This window comes from Nyctereutes procyonoides, unplaced genomic scaffold (genome assembly GCF_905146905.1).
Source record: "Nyctereutes procyonoides isolate TBG_1078 unplaced genomic scaffold, NYPRO_anot_genome, whole genome shotgun sequence".
Lineage (NCBI taxonomy): Eukaryota > Metazoa > Chordata > Mammalia > Carnivora > Canidae > Nyctereutes > Nyctereutes procyonoides.
In genome coordinates, this window is record NW_026575125.1 from 43,438,513 (window position 1) to 43,463,221 (window position 24,709).

Here is a 24,709-nt window from a genome sequence, read left to right on the forward strand (position 1 = left end):
AACAATAGTAGCTAATATTTGCACAGTGCTAACCACGCTCTAGAAGCTGTCCTAAGATGTGTTTTTATGTGTATGTGTTTGCATGTCTGTGTGTAGATATAGATAAAAAATTTAATGTTCATGACAACCATTTTATAGATAAGGACCATGAGGCACTGAGAGGGAAAATGACTGCCCCAAGGTCACCAGATAGTAAATGACAGACCCATGATTTAGACCTAGGTGACCTAACTCCAGAATCTATACTTTTAGCCAGTATGCTATACTGCCAAAGGGAGAACTTGACATCATATAAAACCTTGTATGTAAGGAATTTTCTGGCTGGACTATATGTTAGCAGACAAGAGAGTACATTCTGGAGGGAATATGAATGTATGAACTTAGGGAATTCTTATCTATGAGAAAAATATCTAGGGTATGTGTGAGAGTTCTGAGTTAGAAAGTGCTGGAAGGAAGTACAGAATTAAGGGGAAAAAGGATGTGGCTGTATGTCAGTTATATCTCAATAAAACTGGAAGTATATCTTAAAGATATATACTAATTATAGACTCAGATCTCAGCAGACACAGCCCTGTACCATATCATAGTTGTCATATTAGGCACTCTGTTCTAGGGCCACTGTCCTCATAATCTCTGCTAATAGGGCAGGAGTTAAGGAGCTCTATGACAACATAATCTGCATTTGATAATGAGTATCAAAGCAAAAATCAGATTCCTTCTGCAGAGCATAGAGTTCAAAAGGCAAACTATACCTGTACTTGAACCAGAGTTAGGAGACTTCACCAACGCTTGAAAAATTCCACTAACCTGCTTCTATATGTATCCCAGCATGTGTAACTGAATAGTGTGTGGGTTATAGAGATGCTCTGATTTGACTTGGCTGAAAATAGGATGTCTTTTTTTTTTCATTTTACATTCAAAATATTATATATCTCCTTGCTCCTAGCACTTCTTTCTCCCTTACAAAATCTTAAAGCCACTTCCTTCTGGTTAGAACCCTATGCTTTCTGGAATAGGATCTTGAGGAGCTCCAAGATCTTGGGAGGATGTAATGGGCACAGTGAGCCAGATGGCCTGAGTTCTGGCTACCTGTGATCTTCTGCAGGTTACTTTAGCCCCCTGTGCCACACTGCTGTCACCTAAAAGATGTGGGACACTAATGACATCTATTTCACAGGTTGGTTGTGAAGATGAAATCCACCAACATACAAAAGTGCTTAGAACAATGAATGCTTGGCACAATAGTAAGCAGGCAGAAAATATTAGCTTTATTGGGAATAACACTGTTCCTTAAATCCACATCATTCAAAAGGCATCTATAATTGATTTTCTGCAGCCACAACCTAGGGCTGTGTGCAAACAGATGTTTCTCCTTGCATCCAATCATCATTAAAAAATAAATAAATATCTGGAACGAGTGACAAGATCTCTAGCAATAGCAGTTTTCTTCTCTCTGGCCAAAGCTCCAAGGTGAATGGAGGTAAAGAAAAGGAGGAAGGAATAGGAGGCTGAAAGGGGAAAGTCAGGTCTGTAACCACTAGCTCTGGGACACTCTGCCCTGTGGTGCAAAAAGGTCTTGTAAAGGCCTTGCTCTCATACAAGAACAAGATCTCTCTGAGAGGGGCTGCCTAGGATGGCGAATAAAGCGTAGGTTTTAGTGTCACACAGATCTGGCTTTGGAATCTTTGCTGTGCAATTCCAAGTTAGTCCCTTATTTTCCCCCACTGTATGTAGTACCCTCATCTGTCAAATGGGAATCATAATGGCCCATGGGGCTGCTGGGAGGTTCAATGAAATAGTGGGTATGAAATGACTAGCAGTGTGTGGCACATAGCAAATGCTTAATACATGTTTAGCCATTTGTCTATACATTCTTTCTTCTTAAATGTTAAGTGCCTACTACATGCTAGGTCACCCTCCCTTCTCATTGCTGGTGACAGTAACAGGTAAACAGCCATAGTCTCTTGCCACAAAATGTTTTCCAATGACAATGAGAATGCTCCCCAGCTAGATGGACAGCTTGAGAAGCAGCTGCCAGGGATTGGATAAGAGATTCTCAGGCTGTCTAGGAGTGAGGCCCTGTCATGCTGTGCCTGTGGCACCTCATGCTGGAGAACTTCTCAACTGCTTCCAGGTGGCCCAGTAAAGGATTTACATGTCCATAAAAAACACAAAAACAAGGTACTTCTAATAGCAACAAGTCTCAGGCGAGTTTCCTTCTATGAAGGGATTTAAAGAAAGCACTTATGGGATAGATGCCTTCCCCCACCCCCTCCCCCAGCAGAGTGTGGGCTGAGCTCTCTGAAGGATAACTCCAGGGCTGAGGCCAGAGTTCTTTTGCTTTGGAGCCAAGAGGACAACCACCATGCAGTCTAGGGCACGCTGATGAGCCCTGGCACGGTGAAGTAGACACACACCAGCAGCCCTGTGGCTAGATTACACTCCTGCTCTGGCCTCCTGCCCAGGCAACTAGCCCCCTCAACTACCACCTATTGCCCACTGAAGAAGCAAATGCAAAGAGGCAGGGGAAGAAGCGGTGCGGGTGGTGGAGAAAGTGGAAGAGGGAAAGGATGCCTGTAGCTGTTATAAGGATCAAGCAGGGCATAAAGCGCCCACCTCCCCTCGCAGGACCACCTTGGAGCAGAGTTTAGAAGCCCAGGCAGGTCCTGGAGCAGAAGCAGGACAGGTTGTGAGCTGGCCTCTTATTCTAGAGAACAAGCAAACGAAAAGGCAGAGAAGGACCTGTACCAGGCTTTGGGGAAATGCCATGAGGCAACAAGGGTTTAATGTCTTCCGGGAAATAATATAGTATTTTGACAGTGATATTGAAGAACATCAGCAAGTACCATTTACTGAGCACTGATGACGAGCTAGACATGTGGCTCTCTACTTCATCTAGATTATCTTCACATTTACAACAACCATGTGGAATGGAGATCACTGTGCCTGTTTTCCTGGTGAGGAAAATATGAGGCTGGGGACAGTTTAATCCCCCGAGTCAAGGCCACACAGCTGGTAGGTAAATGGTGGAGGTACAATTCAAACTCATGACCTTCAGGGACCTTTCTTTCATAAGCACTTACTTGGGGGAGTCAGTGGTCTCCTTCTCGGATGTCCTCCAAAGCCTACCAGTACCATAATAGCCAGGGTGCTGAGCCTTCTCTGGTGGAGATCCCAAGTGGCTCCTTATTGGAGGCAGGAAATTGCCAGGATGGAGATCAAAGGACTCTTGCTCTGCCGGAAAGCTTGGCAGGCCCTGCCTTGGAGCCTCCAAATGACCAAAGCCCAAGGGTTGTGGCTGTTCCAGGACCTCTTCGGGATGGAGGGCACTCATACCAGTGGTTTCTGAACTGAAATACTGGGGTGGCAGCTCCTCCTCCTCCCCCCCCTTTTCCCCCCTTTCTTCCTGTTCTTCATCTTCTTCATCCTCTGCCTCTTCCTCTTGCTGCTGCTGCTGCTGCTGCTGCTGGACTGCACGAAAGAGCCTGTACTTCTCCCAGTTGGGAGGAGGAGGGCGAGGAGGAGGAAATGCCTTCTTCCTGGCTCCCAGAGGATCAGGCTGGGTCTCATCAACTTTGGTGAAGAGCTCCCTCCTGTGCTGCCCCCAGGCCCGGGAGCTCTGAGGCTCCAAGTTGATATGGCTCTCTGAGAAGGCCCGGCTACGTAGCGGGTAAGGCACAGAGGCCATGGAGCGCCCCTCCTCATAAAGAGAAGTTTCATCTGTTTTTTTCGAGGAGTGCTTGAAGTCTCCAAGAAGGTCAAGGGAAGAGATCGCTCGGTAGCTTGACAAGTCCAGTGGTGGGTTCTCAAGGCAAGGGTGGAACGGGGTTGCCCATGAAAGGCTAGCCTTGGGATGAGCCATTTCCCTGTAAAACAGCAAGATGAGGACTGTGTAAAGCAAGTTGCAGATGGCCCCATATTTTGGATAACGTCATTTCTGTAAAACTCAAGATGGCCTCCAAACAAAGCAAATATACACAGTAAATGTAATCATAAGAATAGTAATACTAACACATAATATTGATAGCTAACACTTAATAAGTATGCACTAAATGCCAGGCACTGTTTCAAGTGCTTTCCAGGTCATCTTAAGTTAATTAATGCTCATAATGATCCGAGGAGGTAGCTATCATTAGTGTCCCCATTTTACAGCCAGGAGGACTAAGGCACAGACAGGTTAAGGAACTTGTTCAGGGTCATAAAGCTAGCGAGTGGTAGAACTAGGATCTAACCTGGACAGTCTAGCTCCAAAGTTTGGATACACACACTACCGTACTCTGGCACTCAGATTGAATGTGCTGTGTACTGGGGCTTACAAGTTCAGCTATCCTGTTAAATTGTTTTTGTTTGCTTTGTTTCTAATCAGGAAAGATTTTAAATATTTAGAAACATACAGAGATTGCTATAATAATTATTCATGTTCTCACCTACTGCCCAGGATTAGCATATTTTACTACACTGCCATCTTATGCTTGATGATTTTTTTAAAAGATATACATAATACCCTGTTTCACTCCTCACTTCTATTCCCCTGATGCCTCTCCAGATGCAAGCTGTATCGTGGATCTGACATGCTTTCTGTCCATGTTTTTATAGTTGTACCAAAAAATATCAAGCAGGCAATCCCCAAATATCTACAATTTGGGGCTTAAAATACCTCCTTCTAAAGCAATTCTAGTCAGAATTCTCAACAGGAATTTTTAACTATGGCATTTTTCAATTAACTGGCAAGATAAAGTAAGATGTTATATTAAAAATATTTTGCTACAGAAGAAATAGGAGTAAGGGATTAGGTATATCATAAAGCAATTACAATTAAAACAGTGTGTTACTGATTAATAAAGCAGAATGAAAACTCCAGAAACATATCAAATTATCTATAAAAACATCGTATATAATTCACCTTCCATAACAAGGAGATAAAGTACGATTTTTTAAAAAAATTTTGAAAAAAAATAAAAAATAAAAAAATAAAAAAATTTTGAGATAACTGCAGAGCAGCGATATTTGGAGTATACCATCTATTATATACTAAGATAAATTCCAGATTCAATAGTTAAGGGTGTGTGTGTGTGTGTGTATTTCAATGTATGTGTTATATGCATATACGTGTATATATATTATACATTTAGAAGAAAAAAACTATCAGGAGATTAAAAAGACTATCACTTGTGAGGCAAAATGAGATTCTCATCTTATAAGCAATAGAGTTCAAAAAGAATATCCAAAGACACAAGTCCAGGTTTATTTAAATATGTATAAAATATGCCTAAAAAGTCAAACTTCTATATAATAGTGACCAAAGCCAAAGGACATCTCTTTAGTCTCAGAGAATAAAGAGTTAAGCCCTCAAACCCAAAGATCTGGTTTCCTGCTGTAGCCTGTGAGCAATCAGCATCATGCTAAGTACTGCCTAGTGACAGGAAATTCCAGCAGTTCAATTAAATCATCAGACAGATACCCATTCAATAGTCATACTGAAGACTGAGAATATTTCTTTAAGAAATAATGATACACATAATGGTAGCCAAGCTCAGATAGAATGAAGAACAAAATCTCCTTCACTTGGCTCATCTTCAGTCCCCATCATGGCTAGTTCATCACTTGCATGTATCAGAAATTCCCTTCCACATATCCACACTCCCTTCTCATTTGGGCCTTCGCCCACCTATAGTTCCTTTAGATTAGAACAACTCCTAGTGTTCAAAGTGTTCTGCCTGGCATTTTATTCATCAGGAAACAAACAAACACCTAGTACTTATTACACAACTGATGACTTATTGAACACTACATCTGAAATTAATGATGTACTATGTGCTGTACTATATGCTGGCTAATTGGATTTACATTTTTAAAAAAGAAAACAAGGCAGTGAGTGGAAAGTAAAAGGATGACAAATACTATCAGGCAGAGAACTTTCCTGACCACCTTATCTAAAATAGAGATGACTTATCCTTAACAATCCTTTTTCTATTTTGTTCTTTCTCAGAACATGTATCCCTGCCTAATATTACATCACATACCTACTTTTGCTTGTTTATTTTGTGCTCCACTCTGTAACTAAAATGTAAACTCCATGAGGGCAGGGGATCTCAGGTGTCTCATTTATCTAGTACCTAATGCCTGGCACACAGTAGGCATTTAATAAATATTTAATAAATTAATTAACGAATAGAAATACCATATGATCCAATAGTTCCACTGGCTATATACCCAACAAAAATGAAAACACTAATTTGAAAAGATATATGCACCTTTATGTTCACTGCAGCATTATTTAAAAGAACCAAGATATGGAAGCATCCTAAGTGTCAACAACATGAATGGATAAAGAAGATGAATGGATAAAAAAAGGCACATGCACACACACACACACAGGAATATTACTCAGCCATAGAAAGGATGAGATCTTGCCATTTGCCACAGTACAGCTAGACTTAGAGGGTATTATGCTAAGTGAAATAAGTCAGATAGAGAAAGACAAATACCATATGATCTCTCTCATACGTGGGACCTAAAAAACAAAATAAATAAACAAAAAGCAGGAACAGACCCATAAATACAGGAAACTATCTGATGGTAGCCAGAAGGGTGCAGGGCAGTGGGAGGGAATGAAAAATTGGTGAAGGGGAGTGGGAGATACAGGCTTCCAGTTACATTTGTGAGCATAGCATAATGTATAGACTTCTCAAGTGTCTATGCTGTACACTTGAAGCTAATGTAACGTTGTGTATCAAATATACTTCTAGAAAATAATAAATGAACTCATGCCAAAAATGAAAAAAAAACCAACAGCCATGATATTCATATCATAACAAAGTTGAGTTAATGGCAAAAATTAACAAACAAGGCAATTAAGCTCTAACAATCCTAAATCTTTATCAAACAACATAGCACCAAAATTCGTAATGCAAAAGCCATAGGAAATGGAAAGGTAGAAAATGGGAGCAATGAAATATGAGGCTTTTTCAGCTGATGACAGATATGACAGTCAAAACTAAGATAATGGGAACATTATATTTCTCCATTTTCAAGGGCCCATTGAACCCTTTTTAAATTGACTCTCTATTAGGACAAAAAGTGAAAGAAGTACAGACTATGGTACCTAATCACTACATAACAACACTAGAAATTAGTAACAAAAATGAAAGACAAAAGCTTTTAGCACATAGAAAATAAAAGGGAAAAATATCCTCCACTCTAGTCAACGAAGAGATCTGACCTGAAATTGTAGAATACCTAAAAAAAAAAAAAAAACAATGAAATATCAGAAGCTAGAGAATATGACTGACAAAAGCAGTGGTCAAAGGAGAATCTGTAGCCTCCAACGCTTTTATATTAATACATAAGAACAAATTAAAATCAATGAATTAAGCATTGAACAAAACAAGTCAAGAAAAGAGCCACAGAAACAGACCTAAGCAAAGCAGAAAGAAAACTAATTGTAGAAATTAATACACTGGAAAACAAATGGTAGAATTAATAATTAAAGCCAAAAGTTACTTCTTCAAAAAAATATAAAACAATAAAAAAGATAAACCATTTGCTAATCTAATTAAAAATCCCAAATGCACAAAATTAGAAATGGAGAAATAACCACAGTTATGGAGTAAATGAAAAGAGTAAGAGAATACTTTGTTCTACTCTATGAAAACACATTTGAAAGCTTAGAATGGTTTTCCAGGAAAACAAAAATTACCAAAACCAATTGCAGAAGAACAGGAATATCAAAACCCACCTGTTACTATAGGAAACAATGTTGATACATTTGACAAAAAAGATAGCACACTCACGCTGTCTTCTGTGAATTCTACCAACTTCCAAGGATCAGACAACCTCAATGCTATTCACACTTCCTAGACTAGAATCTACTGAGGGAGAAGAAAAGAATCCTGCATAATGTCGATACCAAAACCCAACAACTAGGACATATACAGAGGAAAACTAGAAACCAGTCTCATCTAAGAATACTGATGGAAAAGTCTCACCATTTTTTTGCATTTAAAAACATAAATAAAATTATAAAAAGAAAAAACATAAATATTAGGACATTAGCACATATAAAGAATTTATTAATAAACTACCAACATATATTGAAAGTGCATTAAAAAAATTCTTTCTAAAGAGGGTGCATGACCCAAAAAAAGTCAGAAATCACTGGTCTGGGAGCATTGTTCTTTTTTTTTAAATAAATTAATTTTTATTGGTGTTCAATTTACCAACATACCAACATACAGAATAACACCCAGTGTGGGAGCATTGTTCTTAATCAAAGTGGCTCTTGATCGAAATTACCCGGAGAGGTCATTGAAAATGCAAATTTCTAGGCCCTGCCCCCCACCCCCGAAATTGGGATTCAGCACCTCTGCGGCAGGGCCTGGGAATCTGCAACTGCCCTCAAGGGATTCTACTACAAGTGGCTCTGGGACCATATTACAGAAACCAGGGTCCGGGGTGAAAACGATGGGAGTGCTGTGGCTTGGGATGGAGGTTTGGGGGAGCAGAGTTCTTTGGCCCAGTCGGATTGGTTTCCAATCTATACAGCATGTCTTCCACCACTTGCCAAACACCTTCCCATCCTTCTTTCCCTGCCTCTCCCCGCCCTCTTCTCCACCCTCATCTCCAATCTAGCTCTTAAGGAAATGCAGGTGGCATCAGCGTCTCCAAAGGCCCCAGCTGGGCCGATGTCCTGTAGGATGGTGAGAAGAGTCCCGCCCCAGAATAGTACTTAAATTTACCATTTTCTTTTTCCTTTGCCAGAGCACAGGAAAGGCAAGGCAAGAAGAGCATAATGGAAAGAACACAGTGCCAGAAAAACTTGGGTCTGAATTCCAGTAAAAATTTAAAATCTGGCTCCATAACCCAAAAAAGCTGCATGACCTTGCACATAGTATTTATCTCAGTTTCCGTAAAATATTTATCTACAAAGCTGCTGTGAGGATTAACTATCTAAAAGGGACCTAGCGGGATCCCTGGGTGGCGCAGTGGTTTGGCGCCTGCCTTCGGCCCAGGGTGCGATCCTGGAGACCCGAGATCGAGTCCCACGTCGGGCTCCCGGTGCATGGAGCCTGCTTCTCCCTCTGCCTGTGTCTCTGCCTCTCTCTCTCTCTGTGTGTGACTATCATAAATAAAAAAAAATTAAAAAAATTATCTCTATTATAAAAAAATAAAAAATAAAAAAATAAAAGGGACCTAGCAATGATGCTGGGTACATGGGAGGTGATTAATAATGACAGACTATATTTATTATTAGGACAGAGTCCCTTAGTCAGGGCCACTGCATATGGTTATGGCAGTTGCACAGTGTACAACCTTCACTGCTGTGTGCTTCGGCTTTGTTCCTTGTTCTCACCAAAGGAGTTGGACTGCACTGTCTCCCTGGTTACTGTTCAGCCCTGCTCAATAGCCAAGAAAGCAGGAGATCTTAGGTCTCAGCTCAGCCACATGCCTGCCTAGCTAGGAGGCCTGAGCTAACCAAGGATTTTAACTCTGGGCTCATTTACTCACTCTTCTCATCTACTCAAAAGGGACAGATAAGGGGATCCCTGGGTGGCTCAGTGGTTTGGCGCCTGCCTTCAGCCCAGGGAGTGATCCTGGAGACCTGGGATCGAGTCCCACATTGGGCTTCCTGCATGGAGCCTGCTTCTCCCTCTGCCTGTGTCTCTGCCTCTCTCTCTGTGTCTCTCATGAATAAATAAATAAAATCTTTAAAAAAAAGAGACAGATAATAAAATGCAAGTTTAGGTTTCAGAGCAGTGTGAAAATCAAAAGGATTAGATATTCGGAGTTGTCTTGTTCAGGTACTAACATAACTAAGCACTTATGTTACCCTTACAGAATTTACCTACAGGTAGCCAACTCCAGAATCAGTTGGAAGAGACAAACATGCTCTCCTAGACATTTGGTGCCCTTTTTCATGGCCCTGTAACCTTACCTGGGGCCCCTGGGCTCTGGCAAGGCAACCTGGAAATTGTTATTCTCTGTGTTAATCCTAATCCTTTAAAAACCACTCCCCCCTCTCCACTTCCATGGCCTGTGCAGGGCCAGCTTGAGCCCTTGTAGAGTCACTTACATTGGGGGAGCAGAAGTGGGCATGACTCTGCAAAGGGAAAGGAGTACCTTTCATGGTATAGGCTGGGTCGTTGTGTGTCCTTCCACACAGCTGTTGAATACTGTGCAAGGTGACAAGATCAAAGTGGAGCAAAAATGACACAGCTCCTTCCTTCTGGGCAGTACAGCTGGAGCAAACGGGTGAATAGAAGGCTTCCACTGAAGTTGTCAGGCTCAAACAAAGGATAGTGGCCTCTCTAGCATTCATATTTTCCAAGGGCTCAAGCTGTCTGCATGCTTGGGTCTCTGCCTTGGGACCAAGTGGAGTGGAGTGAAGGACAGGGAGTTTTAAGGGAAAAGGGCTATGGTTTCTTACTTCTAGTGCGTGTTAGGTACTGCTTCATGTACTTTCGTGTAGGTATTTCTATTAATGTTCACATCAACTCATCAAAGTCAGTGCCATTATTGCCAGTTGGCGGGTAAGAATTGTGAGGCCTGATGGGGTAAATCAGGGGCACCTGAGTGGCTCAGTTGGTTAATCATCTGCCTTCAGCTTAGGTCATGATTCTGGAGTCCTGGGATGGAGTCCCATATCGGGCTCCCTGCTCAGTGGGGCATCTGCTTCTCTCTCCCTCTGCTCTTACTCTCTTACTCTCTCTTTCTCTTTCAAATAAATAAATAAAATCTTTTAGAAAAAAACGGGGGGGGGCAGTTAAATCATTTTCCTAACCAGTAAGAAGCAGCAATGTCCAGACTGGAACTTGCCTTATTCCAACTCCAAGGGACAATCTCCCTGAAGCAAGGACTCTTAGGGGGAAGCAAAAGTACTCACACTGCAGTCATCCCCACATGCCCATGGAGACATTAGCTCTTTATGTGGAAGCACGAAAGCTAAGTGTAAGAAAGGGCTTTGTTGACACCAGCAAGGAGACTACATCTCAAAAACAAAAGCAAACTGCTTGCCAAGTCCTGGGCTGTTCCTCTCTTTTCCTCTTGGCACAGGTTATCTTTTCTTCTGATGAACAGATTTTCCCCTTTTGTTAAAAAATCCCCCCCCCCGCTTTTGGCCTAATAGTGATCAAGAATGAAAACTAATATTTGCAGAGACTGAAAAATCTCCTCCTACCTCCTCCCCAGTCCTTCTGAAGTTTTCTTTTTTGGAAGTTTTGTTTTTAAACTCACCACAATAGCTTGGTATTCCAGGATCTCAGCAGCAAGGGTACACAGGGCCAGCCTCTCTCCCCTTTCCCTTTCCTCAGCAGCCAAAAGATAAGACTGCTCCAAGAGAAATAGCCACTCCCAGGTTTTTGCTGAAGGAAATATTTGCAAGATCCAGGAAGTGAGACACAAGAAGGCTTACACAGGGAGGGGAGGAAGGCCCAGAGGGATTGTTATTGCCACCCTTCTCTGCCCCTGGGCCCACAGAACTTCAAGTAAGGAACAATTAGTCTGGCAATTACAAATGCAAGTGGTAAGACTCTCACTGAACCTTCCACAGCCCCCGGGAGGCTGGTGCAAAGAGAACAGAGAAGTTTTTGCTTTCTTGTGGCTGTCCTGTAGCTAAAGCCTAGCTCCCCCCCTCCAATGGCCCCAACTTGGAATTTCCAAGAAGGTCTTCCTATTATTCCTCTGGATTTCACATGGTGCCATGGACATGGCAGTAAGGGAATGAGAGCAATCAGTCTTGTTTATGGAGAGTCCATCATGCATCAAGCATGGGGCTGGACAGTTCACAGACCCACTTTCATTTAGGTCTGCAATCTTCTGGCATGGGTATTCTCTTGGCCATGTTAGAAATGAGGCTCGGAGAGGTTAATTGACTGGGTGAACACAAAGGGAACAGTGGCCAGAAGTTACAGCTAAGGTCCATCTGACTTCAATGCCCCCACTTTTGCCCACGCAACATGCTGGCTCTTTAGCATTCTGATAACCTTCTCAAGAGATTTAGTAAGAAAACATTTTAGGAGCAAACAATACATTGTCAGGGGACCTGAGGGGTCTGATACAAGAATAATTCAGCTGAGGATCAGGCTGGCCAAGCTTATTAAGGCTCTATTCCCTGATATCCAGAGGTAATGAAACTTTGGCATGCATAAGAATCACCCGGAGGGCTAATTAAAACACAGGTTGCTGGGGCCCATCCCCAGAATTTCTGATTTAGTAGGTCTGGGGCAAGGTGGGGAATTTTAATTTCTAACAATTTCCCGGATGATGATGGTACTGCTGATCTGGGATCACACTCTGGGATCTATTGCTCTAAACAGTCATTACCTACAAGGTTCCCAACTCATTGGGATATCTTAAAGAGGTATAAAGCCATTAAAAAAACTTCTCAAAACAAAATTCACTTAATTAACAGGTGACAACTAGGATAAAGATTTACAAAATAAAATAATGGGAATACTGGTCCAAAAAGTTCTGGGAATCCTGATGTTATTCAAGGAAATTTGGTGCCCCACCATGGTTAAGCAACGGACAGGTCAGGGAAAGAGAGGACTTGTCTATTTGAGTCCTCATGTATACCTGATGTTAATGTACTGACTTTTAAAGATCTAGAATACAATAGGAAAGACTTAATACCAAAGTTATGAAGAACACAATTCTATCATGGACAGTTTAAAAGGCATTCTGGTTGCTCAATTATTCTCTGGGATGCATGTATATAAGGCTTAAGAATTTAAACCTTTGGGAGTAACCCTAAAGATCCACAAAATGTAGTAACTAGTCATTTTGCAAAGGGTATGAATTTGACTTCCAAGGCATCATAGTACTGGTTTATAGGACAAGGCACCTAGCAAAGGCCTTGTCAACCACTTGGCACTGTCATTTCAACGTGGCTTGAGGGGTCTCTGATGTCAAGGTACACAGATGCAGTAACCATGGCAGAGAGAAAATGTGCTTCTTTATGAATAATGGCACTGAAGTGCAAACTATCTGCAAGATAGTGCTGGCGATAGAAGTGATGGAAAGGTCTTAAGAAAGTGATGCTTCTGAGCTAGACTGTACAATGTTTATGGTGGGAGTGGGAGATTCTGTGTTGCAGTGTTAGTGACAAATTTGGAAATTTGCAAAAGTCTGGTGACATACACTTTCAGAAATATCAAAGCTCTCAGACTTAAATATGCAGAAGGGCTGGTTGATAGAGAATTCTAGCAAACCAAATGCTAGATAACAGTGAGATCAAGCACGTCTGGTAAGTAATACTGTCTATCATTAGTATGGGGATTTTTCCAAAGCCTTTGATCTTTAACTTCATAGGCCTAAATCAAACCAATCAATCTTCTTCTTTAGATTTTCTTTTTTATTATAAATTCCAGCAACTTGACATGTACCCCCCAAATACCATGTGTATTCAACCCCAGCTATTTATAGCTTACTAGCTGCCTTTCTGGATTTTCTTTGTGTGTGGCTACTATCAGATTCAACATGTGATTTAGGATTTAGCCTTTTTGGTTAATATTAATAAAAATACTCATTTCTTTGCAAGACCCAGTATTTGTATACCTGTCATTGTTAATAGCTATATTCTGTTCCATCATGATGATATATTTGATTGGTAAATCTTTTCCATGATTACAAATAGTACTACTATGAACATCTTTAAGCAAATACTATTTTCCTTGTTTTAAGGCTATTTCTTTGGGCGTCTGCTGGGTCAGTGGGTCTGAACAGTTTTCTAACTCTTGTTGCAATTTCTAGATTGTTCTCCAGGAAAATTGAACCAATTTATACTGCTCCCAGAAACGGTTTCCTCATAGCCTTGTCAAGATAGGGTTTTATGGTTTCTGTTTATCATTTCCATTAATTGTTGATAGTTTAATAAGCAGGTTCTGATATGTAGAAGTTGTTTTTGTTTGCATTTCTTTAATTTCTAGTGAGACTGTACTTTTCCAGGCAGTGATTTCACTGCCTTGAGTTTCTCAAGTGTAAATTGCCTGCTTAGTTTCCTTGCCCTTTTATGAAGCTGAATCTGAAAGCTGACCTTCTATATCTATATCCATTCTTTATAGTTTTTGGACAGTCAGCTGTTATCAATGATGCTGACCACATTTTCCTCATTCTGTTGTTTAGCTTATTATATATATATTTTTAAGATTTTATTTATTTATTCATGAGAAACACACACACACAGAGAGAGGCAGAGACACAGGCAGAGGGAGAAGCAGGCTCCATGCAGGCAGCCTGACATAGGACTCAATCCCGGGTCTCCAGGATCAGGCCCTGGGCTGAAGGCGGCACTAAACTGCTGAGCCACCCAGGCTGCCCTAGCTCATTATATTTTATTTTACAAAGTACTACCCAAAAAACCTTTTTGTATTTTTAAAATCATCCATCTTGTCTCTAATGATATCCTCCATTTAACAGAAACAAATTTATCTTCCATTCATAGTTGGAACAAATATGCTACTCCACTGTCTGCTTCCTGGAAGTTTCTATAGAGCATTGTATGTGCTATGGATCTAAGTTAACTATTCTCTAAATTGATACCTAAATTTCCAACATTTATTAAAGAAAGAGTGATTGCTTTCCCCAGTTCAGGGATGCTTCCAGTGTGCTCTATATTCTTGGAATAGCTTGAATCTATTCCTAGAAACTCTTTTTTTAAAAAAAAATTCACTGCCTTTTTTCAACCCTCTCTCATATGGTTTTGATAATTGTCACTTTATGACAGGCTTTAGAATCTGATAGGGTAAGTCTACCATCATTGCCTTTTTAAATTAATGTATTCTTTGGTATTCTTGCCCACTTACTCTTCCAGATAAATTTCACTATGAATTTGACAAGTTCTATAAAGCATCCTGCAGTGACTAATTGGCAATGCATCACATCTATACATTAACTTAGGGAGTGCTGTAATAATCACTGCTAGATTTACTCTCCTCAGACTGAAGCAGAGTATAGCTATGCATTTATTCAGGTCTTTATCTCTCCCGTTAGAGTTTTCTAATTTTCCTGGAATAAGTTTTGTGAGCCCAAGATTACATTAATGCCCAAGTATTTAAATTCCCTTTGTCACACTTTTGACAAACCCATGCCTCAGAAGACTGCATTCTTTGTAGGTGGCAATGTCTTCCTGAAAAGTGTACTCTTCCTAATACAATGAGATTCAACTGTGAATTATCCATTTTCTTTCACTCAATCAGCAAATAGGAAATGTGTACTGGATATTCCACACTATGCTCATGATGTGGTTTGATAAAAGGAAGGAAGAGAGCCCTAGGCTAAGAACTGAAAAAGCTGGGTCATAGTCTAGTTTTGTCACGTACTTGCTTTATAATCCTGGAAGCAAAGGGCTCTGGAGTCCGATGCCCCTTTGACCTTGGGCAAATGACTTTCATCTATCTCTAAGTTCCCTCATCTGTAAAATTGGGTCAATAAATGGTAACTATCTCATGGGGTGATGATAAATAATAAATAATTCATGTGAAATGCTTATAGCAGTGCCTGACACATAATAAACACTTCATAAATGTTAGCTATTATACCTTTTGTTGTTGTTATTCTTTATAACAGTATAGTACTACCTTCTCCTGAGTCTTGGCTTCCTTATCAGTGAAATGGGAAAAATAGGGCTTGACTGCAAATGGTTGTTGTAAGGATTAACTATGGCCACATATATAAAAGTGCTCTACACGTTCTAAAGCTCTGTGCCAAATGGAGCATCAGAAAGGATCAGAGGAAGCAATCACAGGTACAGAAAACCAAGAGAGAGAATCTAGAAAATACTTTCTTTTGGATTTTAAATGCATCATTTATGGATCTGCTTTTTCTCCTGGCAGATCTACTCACTGACGTTTTTCCCTCCTGCTAATATTATAATGCATTTGCAGTCTCTGCACACAAATCAAATAACAGTGGAGGGAGAAAATCAAGTGTAACTACCTGAAATTAAAATTCATCGCAGGCTTCCAGGCAAAGAGAGTGGCTCAAGAATATACGTTTGATTTTCCCACCTACACCTATCATTCCAATTGTGACAGAAACGACAGAAGAAACATTAAAAATGTGTGTGGGGGTTGGAGGGGAAGGTGAGCGGAAACTCCATCAAGATTTCGTCTCTTCAGAACATAAAGACTTCTAACTCTGGGAAATGAACTAGGGGTGGTGGAGGGGGAGGAGGGCGGGGGGTGGGGGTGAATGGGTGACGGGCACTGAGGGGTACACTTGACGGGATGAGCACTGGGTGTTATTCTGTATGTTGGTAAATTGAACACCAATAAAAATTAATTTATAAAATAAAATAAAAAAAAAGATTTCGTCTCTTAAATGTCATCTCTGCCCTTGACCTTCTTATCTTCCTGAGGTCATAAACTCATCCAGCTTCACCTCCAAATTCTTTTTTTTTCTTTCCATTGACCTCTCTTTTCTGATTTTAAATTTAAACTGCTTTTCCAGATCTTGACCAAACCTGCACTTAAACCAGTGGTTCTCATAATTAGCTTGCATCGGAATTGCTAGGAGGGCTTGTTAAAACAGCTTGAGAGCCCCAACCTAGGTTTCTGATCCAGTAGGTCTGAGTGGGGCCTCAGGATTTGCATCCCTAACCAGTTCAGAGGCAATACCGAGGTTGCTGGTCCCAGGAGCACATTTTGAGGACCACCAGCTTAAACATTACTGCTCCCTCTAATTACCACCCCATTCCTCTTCTTCCTTTCCCTAGCCAACTTATTCTTTTGAGACATTTCTAAGATGTTCAGCTATGTTTTTAAAGTTCTTTTAAAATATTTTTCTTTTTTTAAAAGATTTAATTTATTTATTCATAAAAGACACACAGAGAGGGGGCAGAGACATAGACAGAGGGAGAAGCAGGCTCCCTGCCAGGGAGCACAATGCGGGACTTGATCTCAGGATCACGACCTAAGCCAAAGGCAGATGCTCAAACCCCTGAGCCACCCAGGTGCTCCTTAAAATATCTTTCTAATGACACAGTGTCACTACCACATAATCACTGTATTAAAATTAATGAAAGGAAATGGAAACCTTCCTACATTGGTAGTGGAAATGTGAAACGGTACGGCCACTTTGAAAAACAGGCTGTTCCTCAGAAAGTTAATAGAATTGCCATATGGCCCCCAGATTCCACTCCTTAAGTTTAGACCCAAGAGAACTGAAAACACGTCCACCCAGAAACTTGCACACGAATGGTCACAGCAGCATTATTCACAGTAGCTGAAAAGTGGAAACAACCTAAATGTCCACCAATAGATGAATGGATACATCAAAAGTGGTATGTCCATATAGTGAAATATTATTTGGCAAAGAAAAGGCATGAAGTACATTTCTTTCCTATGAATCCCCTTACAGACGTCATGCCCTCTACTTTCTATGCCCACCACTGTACTAAGTTTGCTTTCCTGGAGATCACTTGTGGTTCTGAACTCTCAAAGCCAGTAGTGGTCCTCTTCTCATCTTTTGTCATGGTGCACTGGCCTGCCTCTTCTGCCATGCCAGCTGCTTGCCTCTTCAGCATATTTGCTGGTTCTTCTTCCTCATCTTACCCCCGTGGCTGCCTGATTGACAAGCCTCCTCTGAAGGATCCACTTGTCTTCCTCATTAACTTCAAAGTCAGCATGTCAAACATATCTGCACCGAGTTAGGTCCCTTTTCTCACCTGCCCCAGCCCTGTCAATTACTTTCTCTAGGTATCTTGGGGCTCGGAGTTACTTTTGACTTATTTCCTTTCTTTCCCAAATTCCAGTCACCAGTCCTCTCTCCTTTTTCCTCAAAAGGTGTCACTTCCTTGTAAGCAAGTCATCTGAACAGACAATTCAAAGGAGAAGCAATGCAAATATTAAGTAAACACATGAAAACATCTCAAATGAGAATAACCAAAGTGAGGCCAATTGAAACTGTACTACTGTTCCCACCTATGGCATTAGAAACATTTGCCACAGATGGCAAGATTTGGGGGAAGCTGGTATCCTTATATATCGTTAATGGCAGTGTAAAATGCCTCCTGGGAAAGAGTTTGGTGCAATCTATCAAAAACAGTAAGAATGTTTGTATGGTTTCCACTAGTGATCTCAACTCTGGATAATTGTTTTTAATGAGATAATTCAAAATGAGAAAAAGGTTAGAGCCTACTCAAAATTTTTCTGCAGCACTACTTTGTAATAGCAAGAAATTGGAAACAACCTAATCTCCAACAATTTGGGAATGATTAAGCAAATTATAGCACATTAAGCTGCTGAAAAATGCAGCCATTAAAATTTATAACTATTGAGGAAGCCAGTACAGCAACATGAAAAATTGTTTACTAAGTAATGCTTGGTGGAGAAAAAAAAGAAGCAGGACACACAAAATCACATCTACATAGTTATTATAACTCTGCTCCCCCTGCAAATCTCTATACCTATAGATAAAAGCAGATAGGGAAATGAAAAACAATGAGGGTATTAGGGTGGTAGGAATAAGGCTACTTTTTCTTCTGGTTTTAATTTCCTGTAATATGGTTTTCATAATAAACAGTTTCTCCCCAAAATAGCACACGTATTTATCTGTCTTCGGCTTCATTCCTGCTGCACTTCCACCTTCCCAATCCAGAGCCGTGCTCTTTCATGCCTGGATCACTGCCCCTGGCTGCTCTTCCTCCAACCTATCGAGGCTGCAGAATGCAGCCCAGGTGCCTCAAGTGCTGCATTTATCACGTCACTTACCTGTTGGATAACTCTTCAATAGCTTCCGTATTTGTGATATTACATAGTTTTCAAGGCCTACCTATCCTGGTCCAATACCTCACTCATCCCCCCTTTTCTCTACTGTTCCTATGGCTGCTGCTCCCCCCTCCCTTATTATCATAACTACCATTTACTGAGGGTTTACTGTGCCAGGTTTTGTTTCAAATGCTTTACACATATTTGCTCATTTAATTCTAGCAACAATCACATGAGGTAGGTACTCTAACCCCACTTTACGAATAAGGAAACTGATGGGAGAGAGAGGGAAGAGGAGAGAGACAGAGAGACAGAGAGACAGAGAGACAGACATCCACTTGCCCAGCTCACACAGCTAGAGAAATTAAGAAACTGGATTTGAATCTGGGCAGACTGATTCCAAGGCCAGAACTCTTAACCAGTGAAATTTCTTTTTCCAACCTACTCTGCTTAGTCCCTCTGGGCCTTTCCTCCTGTGGGTCCCAGTCTTCTGTTTTCTTACCCCCCAACAAACTTAAATAGAGAACAATTTATCATCTACTGGCCCCATACCACTTCCTAGATGCTTCTTGTTTAAACCATGCATTTGACACTTTTTCATCTCATGGCAACTCATCTGAGTAAACAAGAGCTCGCTTTAAATCCTGGTTCATGGAATATTTTTCCAACTCTTTGTGTCTTCCTCAATTTCTTTCAGAAGTGTTCTGTAGTTTTTAGGGTATATTTTGAGAACCATTTGAATGGTAAATGGTTCTCCAACCTTTTATTTTCAGGTTGTAGGTGTCCTTCTGTCTAAAATGAGTCTCTTGTAGACAGCTAATAGATGGGTCCTGTTTTTTTATCCAGTCTGAAACTCTGCGCCTTTTGATGGGGTCATTAAGCCCATTCATGTTCAGAGTTACTTGAACTTCTTCTTAAAGGGGAGTTTTAAGAGTCCCCCTTAAAATTTCTTGCAGAGCTGGTTTGGAGGTCACATATTCTTTCAGTTCCTGCCTGTCTTGGAAGCTCTTTATCTATATTCCATGCTCATGGATTGGCAGAATTAATATTGTGAAAATGTCAATGTTACCCAGGGCAATTTACACGTATAATGCAATCCCTATCAAAATACCATGGACTTTCTTCAGAGACTTAGAACAAATTATTTTAAGATTTGTGTGGAATCAGAAAAGACCCCAAACAGCCAGGGGAATTTTAAAAAAAGAAAACCATATCTGGGGGCATCACAATGCCAGATTTCAGGTTGTACTACAAAGCTGTGTTCATCAAGACAGTGTGGTACTGGCACAAAAACAGACATATAGATCAATGGAACAGAACAGAGAACCCAGAAGTGGACCCTGAACTTTATGCTCAACTAATATACGATAAAGGAGGAAAGACGATCCATTGGAAGAAAGACAGTCTCTTCAATAAATGGTGCTGGGAAAATTGGACATCCACATGCAGAAGAATGAAACTGGACCACTCTCTTGCACCATACACAAAGATAAACTCAAAATAGATGAAAGATCTAAATGTGAGACAAGATTCCATCAAAATCCCAGAGAAGAACTCAGGCAACACCCTTTTTTAACTTGGCCACAGTAACCGGAGAAGGACAAACAGTGTATGTTCTCATTCATTTGGGGAATATGAATAATAGCGAAAGGGAATATAAGGGAAGGGAGAAGAAATGTGTGAGAAATATCAGAAAGGGAGACAGAACATAGAGACTCCTAACTCTGGGAAATGAACTGGGGGTGGTGGAGGGGGAGGAGGGTGGGGGGTGGGGGTGAATGGGTGACGGGCACTGAGGGGTACACTTGACGGGATGAGCACTGGGTGTTATTCTGTATGTTGGTAAATTGAACACCAATAAAAATTAATTTATAAAAAAAAATAAATAAATAAATCCTGGTTCATCCCATTAGTAGTTGTGAGACTTTTGCTGAATTACTTTTAACTTTTCTGAACCTCATAGCCTTTATCTGAGTCTGTGGTTCTCAAAGGGTGATCTGGGGACCAGCTGCATCAGTATCACCTGGGGGAGCTTGTTAGAAATGCAAACTTTGAGCTTCACTCCAGTACCTCCTGAATCACACTCTCTGGCAGGGGTTGGGGTGGGGGGTGCTGCGGGTAGGGGTGGGATCTATTTGTCTATGTTTTAACAAGCCCTCCAAGTGTTTCTAAAGCACATTCAAATTTGAAGACCACTGCCCTAGTGAGAATAATACCTACCTGACAGAGTTTGGGGGAATATAAAACATAACATAATATGTGTAACTTAGCTGGCAGCACATAGGTTGTTTTGTAAGTGGTAATTTATTATTACTGCTACTTAACTTTGTGTGGGTTAGTCATCCTTGCTCACGCTGTGGGTGGACAGGCATTGTGCTTCCTGATGCTCTTTCTCTAATATTCCTGTTTGCCTGAAAAAGGCAGTACATACACTAGATTTTGAATAAAGCCCTCTTTATGTTAAGAATGGCATAAGGAAAATACATTTATAGTACTGTACTCATTGAAAAAAAATCCATGTATAAGGGGATCCACGCAATTCAAATCTGTGTCATTCAAGGATCAGCTGTAAATTGTTTGTTAAGTGCTTTGCATGGTGCCTAGAATAGAGCACCATGCTCAAGAAATGCTAGGTAGCATTATTATTTTTGTATCATTTCACCTATTCAATGGTGGAAGAGGCTGTTTCTTTGGTTGGTAAGCCAATGACACTCTCTTGAACAACTTTTCTGTGTCAGGTGCTGTGTTAGGCACAGAGGAGAAATCTAAAGTCAAGATATGGTCTTCTTTCTCAGAGGTCTTAGTCTAATATGGGAAATTCAGACCCACTGGATTGAGATGATCTCTCCAAGGACATGGTATAAGTCAGCCCATAGTGAGGAATCAGACCAGCCATAGAGTCCCATAGTATCCCTACCCAGACCTCAGACTTCTGAGACATGACGCTAAGGGATCCTTTTGAAAGGTTTCCTTAGGGATCCTAATTGATGCAGTTATAAGGGAGGAAAGCATAAACTTTGGGACCAGACAAACCTGGGTCCCAGTCCTGGCTCCATTGCTAAGTAGTTATGTGATGTCAGCTACATTATATAATCTCCCTGGACCTCATCTGTAACATAAGTAATAAAATGAACTGTTGTGGAGAATAAATGAGATTATGAGTTAAACAGGATCCAGCCCAGTGACTGACACTTAGTAGACTTTTCATAAATGTTGGGTTCTTCCCTTTTTTCATAGCCAACCAGAAAACTGATAGGTTTCTTAGACTTTGGAGTCAAAAGAAAGCCAAAATTATTTCTGACTTTACTACCAAATCACAGGGGGATAATGCAGGCCCCAGGAAAGAACCCTGGGCTCTTTGGGAGTCAGGAGAGCCAGATTCTAGTCCTTTCCTTCAGTGAGAGTTAAAGAATCAATATACTTTAGGAGTATCTTGTATAATTTGGCCTGGAGAAGAACTGGCTAAAAGAACATATCAAGGAATTTCACAAAAGAGAGGGTTCTGCCAGGCTGATGGAAAGCAACGCAGATAAGGTAACTGTGCACTCCTTATAGACACCTATGGAAGGTGGGCTCATCTCTTGGGAGCATGAGTGCCAGGTTCCCCACATTACAGAAGTAGAATCTATACTCTTTTTTTTTTCTTTAAAAGCTTTGCCCAAGAAAGTCTTCTCCCTCTAGTCGAGGCCATATGTGCCATTTACAAAAATGTCCCTACCTTCTTCCAGGAGTTTTAATCTATCATTAGCACTATCTGCCCCTGTACTTTCATGTGCAGACCCTACGTTCTCAGTAAGCCCTCTGAAAAGAACCATGGCTAAGCCCAAGAAACGAGTGCCTCAAACAACTGAGGCAAAGGCACAGCAGTACTGGACGGTACTCCTCTCTGTCCTCTCCAATTGCCCAATGGCTGCTGGGAGGGCAGGCCTCATTTATGCCTTCTCATCTATATTTCAGCATGATCTGCTTCCACACATCCTTGCGCTGGGGCAGGTATGCCCCAGGCTTCTGAGCTGATGGGCACAACATCCCACAATGCTGCCCAACTACTCCCTATTCGAAAATGTCCTAGTGATCAGTTTGGTCTGTAGTACAGCTGTCTGGGGGGGCAGGCTATATTACATCTATGGCATCAAGTTCTTGGTTCGGATAGCAGGCCAGGCCCCTCAAAGAAACCTGAGTGAACAAAAGATCTTAGCAATTTCCATAGAAGCCTCAGAGACACCAACTCGCCCCAACTCTCTGAGTGATCACTTACCTCCCTGACTGGCTGGTCTTCCTGTTTCCTGTTATTGGTTTCCATTTGTCCCCAGGAAATTCCTGCAAGGCAAAATTCTGATAAGTGAGGGAGCTCTGAGCAGACAGGTATCCAGATGGCCTCAAAAATGTGAAGAGGTCAGGAGCCTGTCCTTGGGCAGATCCCTCAGTTGGTTTCTTCTACTCTCCCATACCAGGCTAGAGAAATATGCACTTGGAGGGCTGCCTTCCTGTCAGGAGGCCCAGTGAACTGCTGGGGGCATGCAGAGACTATGAGAGCACTCCGGGACCTGGATCGTGTGCTCTAGAAACTCTGCGTTTCCCTCTCTTTCTCTGCTCCCCTCCAAAACCACCTTATAAACCAGTTTAGCACATTTGCTGTTTGCTCTGGCTCTCATGAAGGAGGTCTTTTTGTTTGTTCTGCTCGGTGAACCTGCTCATTCCTCTTCTAACATAGAAAGCATCTTCTTGTAAGCCCTGGTGCTTGAGAGGGCTTGGAGGCCCGAGGCTCCCGCTGCAACCTTCTCCGAGGGTGAGGCAGAAGGAGAGCATGCATACACACATACCAGCACACCCCTGTATTGCAGGAGCCCTTCGTCCTCCTTCCAGATCTGCTGGCAGGGGCTGAGGTGGGCTCATCTCTGGGGAACATGAGTGCCAGGTGCCACATTCCCCACACTACCAGAGTACACCCTCCACCCTGGACATTTTTTCCTTAAGGGCTTTGCCCAAGCAACCCTTTTCCCTGGAGTTCAAGCCACATGTGCCATTTGTAAAAATGTCCCTTCCTTCCTATACTAGCTCCAAACCTGATGCAGATTTGCCTCTGACATGTTCCCTGATTTTGCATCCAGAAATCTACCTAGCAACTCAGAGCTTAGCTCAACAGGGATGCACAGTTTTTCCTAAACCTCACCAATCTTCCAAATTCCCTCTTTCTCCAATGCTATTAATATTGGTCCTATTCAAAATTTGATTACCTTTGCCCCAGTAAAAACAACAAAAAACCTTTTTACTCCCTTTTGGGAGTAAGGTACTTGGTGTCAGTCATACTGGCCAAGACACTTATTAGTTGTGTTATTTGAGGGAAGTTACGTCACCTCTCTGAACCTCAGCTTCCTATCTGGCAAATAAGGACTAGGCTATGAAGCTTTGCTGGCTTCCCAGGAGTGAGAACAAAATGGGAGGTGCATAGAGGATGCCTAGCACAGCACTCAGCATGTAGGAGGTTGTAGATGTCAGGAGCCACGGACAAGATGAAGTTTTATAGCTTTCCCAAGGCCTAAGCGGTCCCTGCCTGTACCTGTCATGTTAGAGCAGCTCTGACCACTTGTTAGACTTCAGATCCTGCCTCTACACCCTTGTGAGATGTCCCTGCCCTCAAAGACACTATTACTCATTCAGCCACAGTGGGAGCCAGGATTTCCTGTCCATGCCCTATGGAAAGTGCTCAGTAAATAGCAGCGGCCAAACCAAAGTCCTGTCCCAATTCACAGCCTCCTTCTCAGCTCCCCAGTAGATCACCTTACTTTTTTCCCTTGAGCCACTTAGGTTGCTATTGATTGCCTCCACTCTTTGAACGAATGAGGCAGTTCTCCCTATGGCTTGTTGCAGACAGGTGATTGACTGCCACCCTGGTAGAAGTTATATAGCCAGAAGGCATCTTGCCATACTGGAGAGGGCTTGGGATTTTTAATCCACTTATGGAGAGGCAGCCCAGCAGAGCTGGGAGCTTGGCCTTGGAAGCT

The 24,709-nt window shown here is 41.6% G+C and overlaps 1 protein-coding gene across 5 annotated transcripts in view; it reads right to left on the reverse strand.

Moving 5' to 3' along the window:
* SHROOM4 (shroom family member 4) overlaps positions 1-24,709 on the reverse strand; it is a 298,508-nt gene that overhangs the window by 13,146 nt on the left and 260,653 nt on the right. For all 5 annotated transcript variants that reach the window (XM_055338487.1, XM_055338486.1, XM_055338488.1 and 2 more), the window contains 2 exons: positions 22,963-23,024; positions 3,084-3,866 (listed from right to left, as the gene is read on the reverse strand). In XM_055338487.1, coding sequence (XP_055194462.1) covers positions 3,084-3,866; positions 22,963-23,024 — 845 coding nt within the window. The remainder of the gene's footprint in view (positions 1-3,083; positions 3,867-22,962; positions 23,025-24,709) is intronic.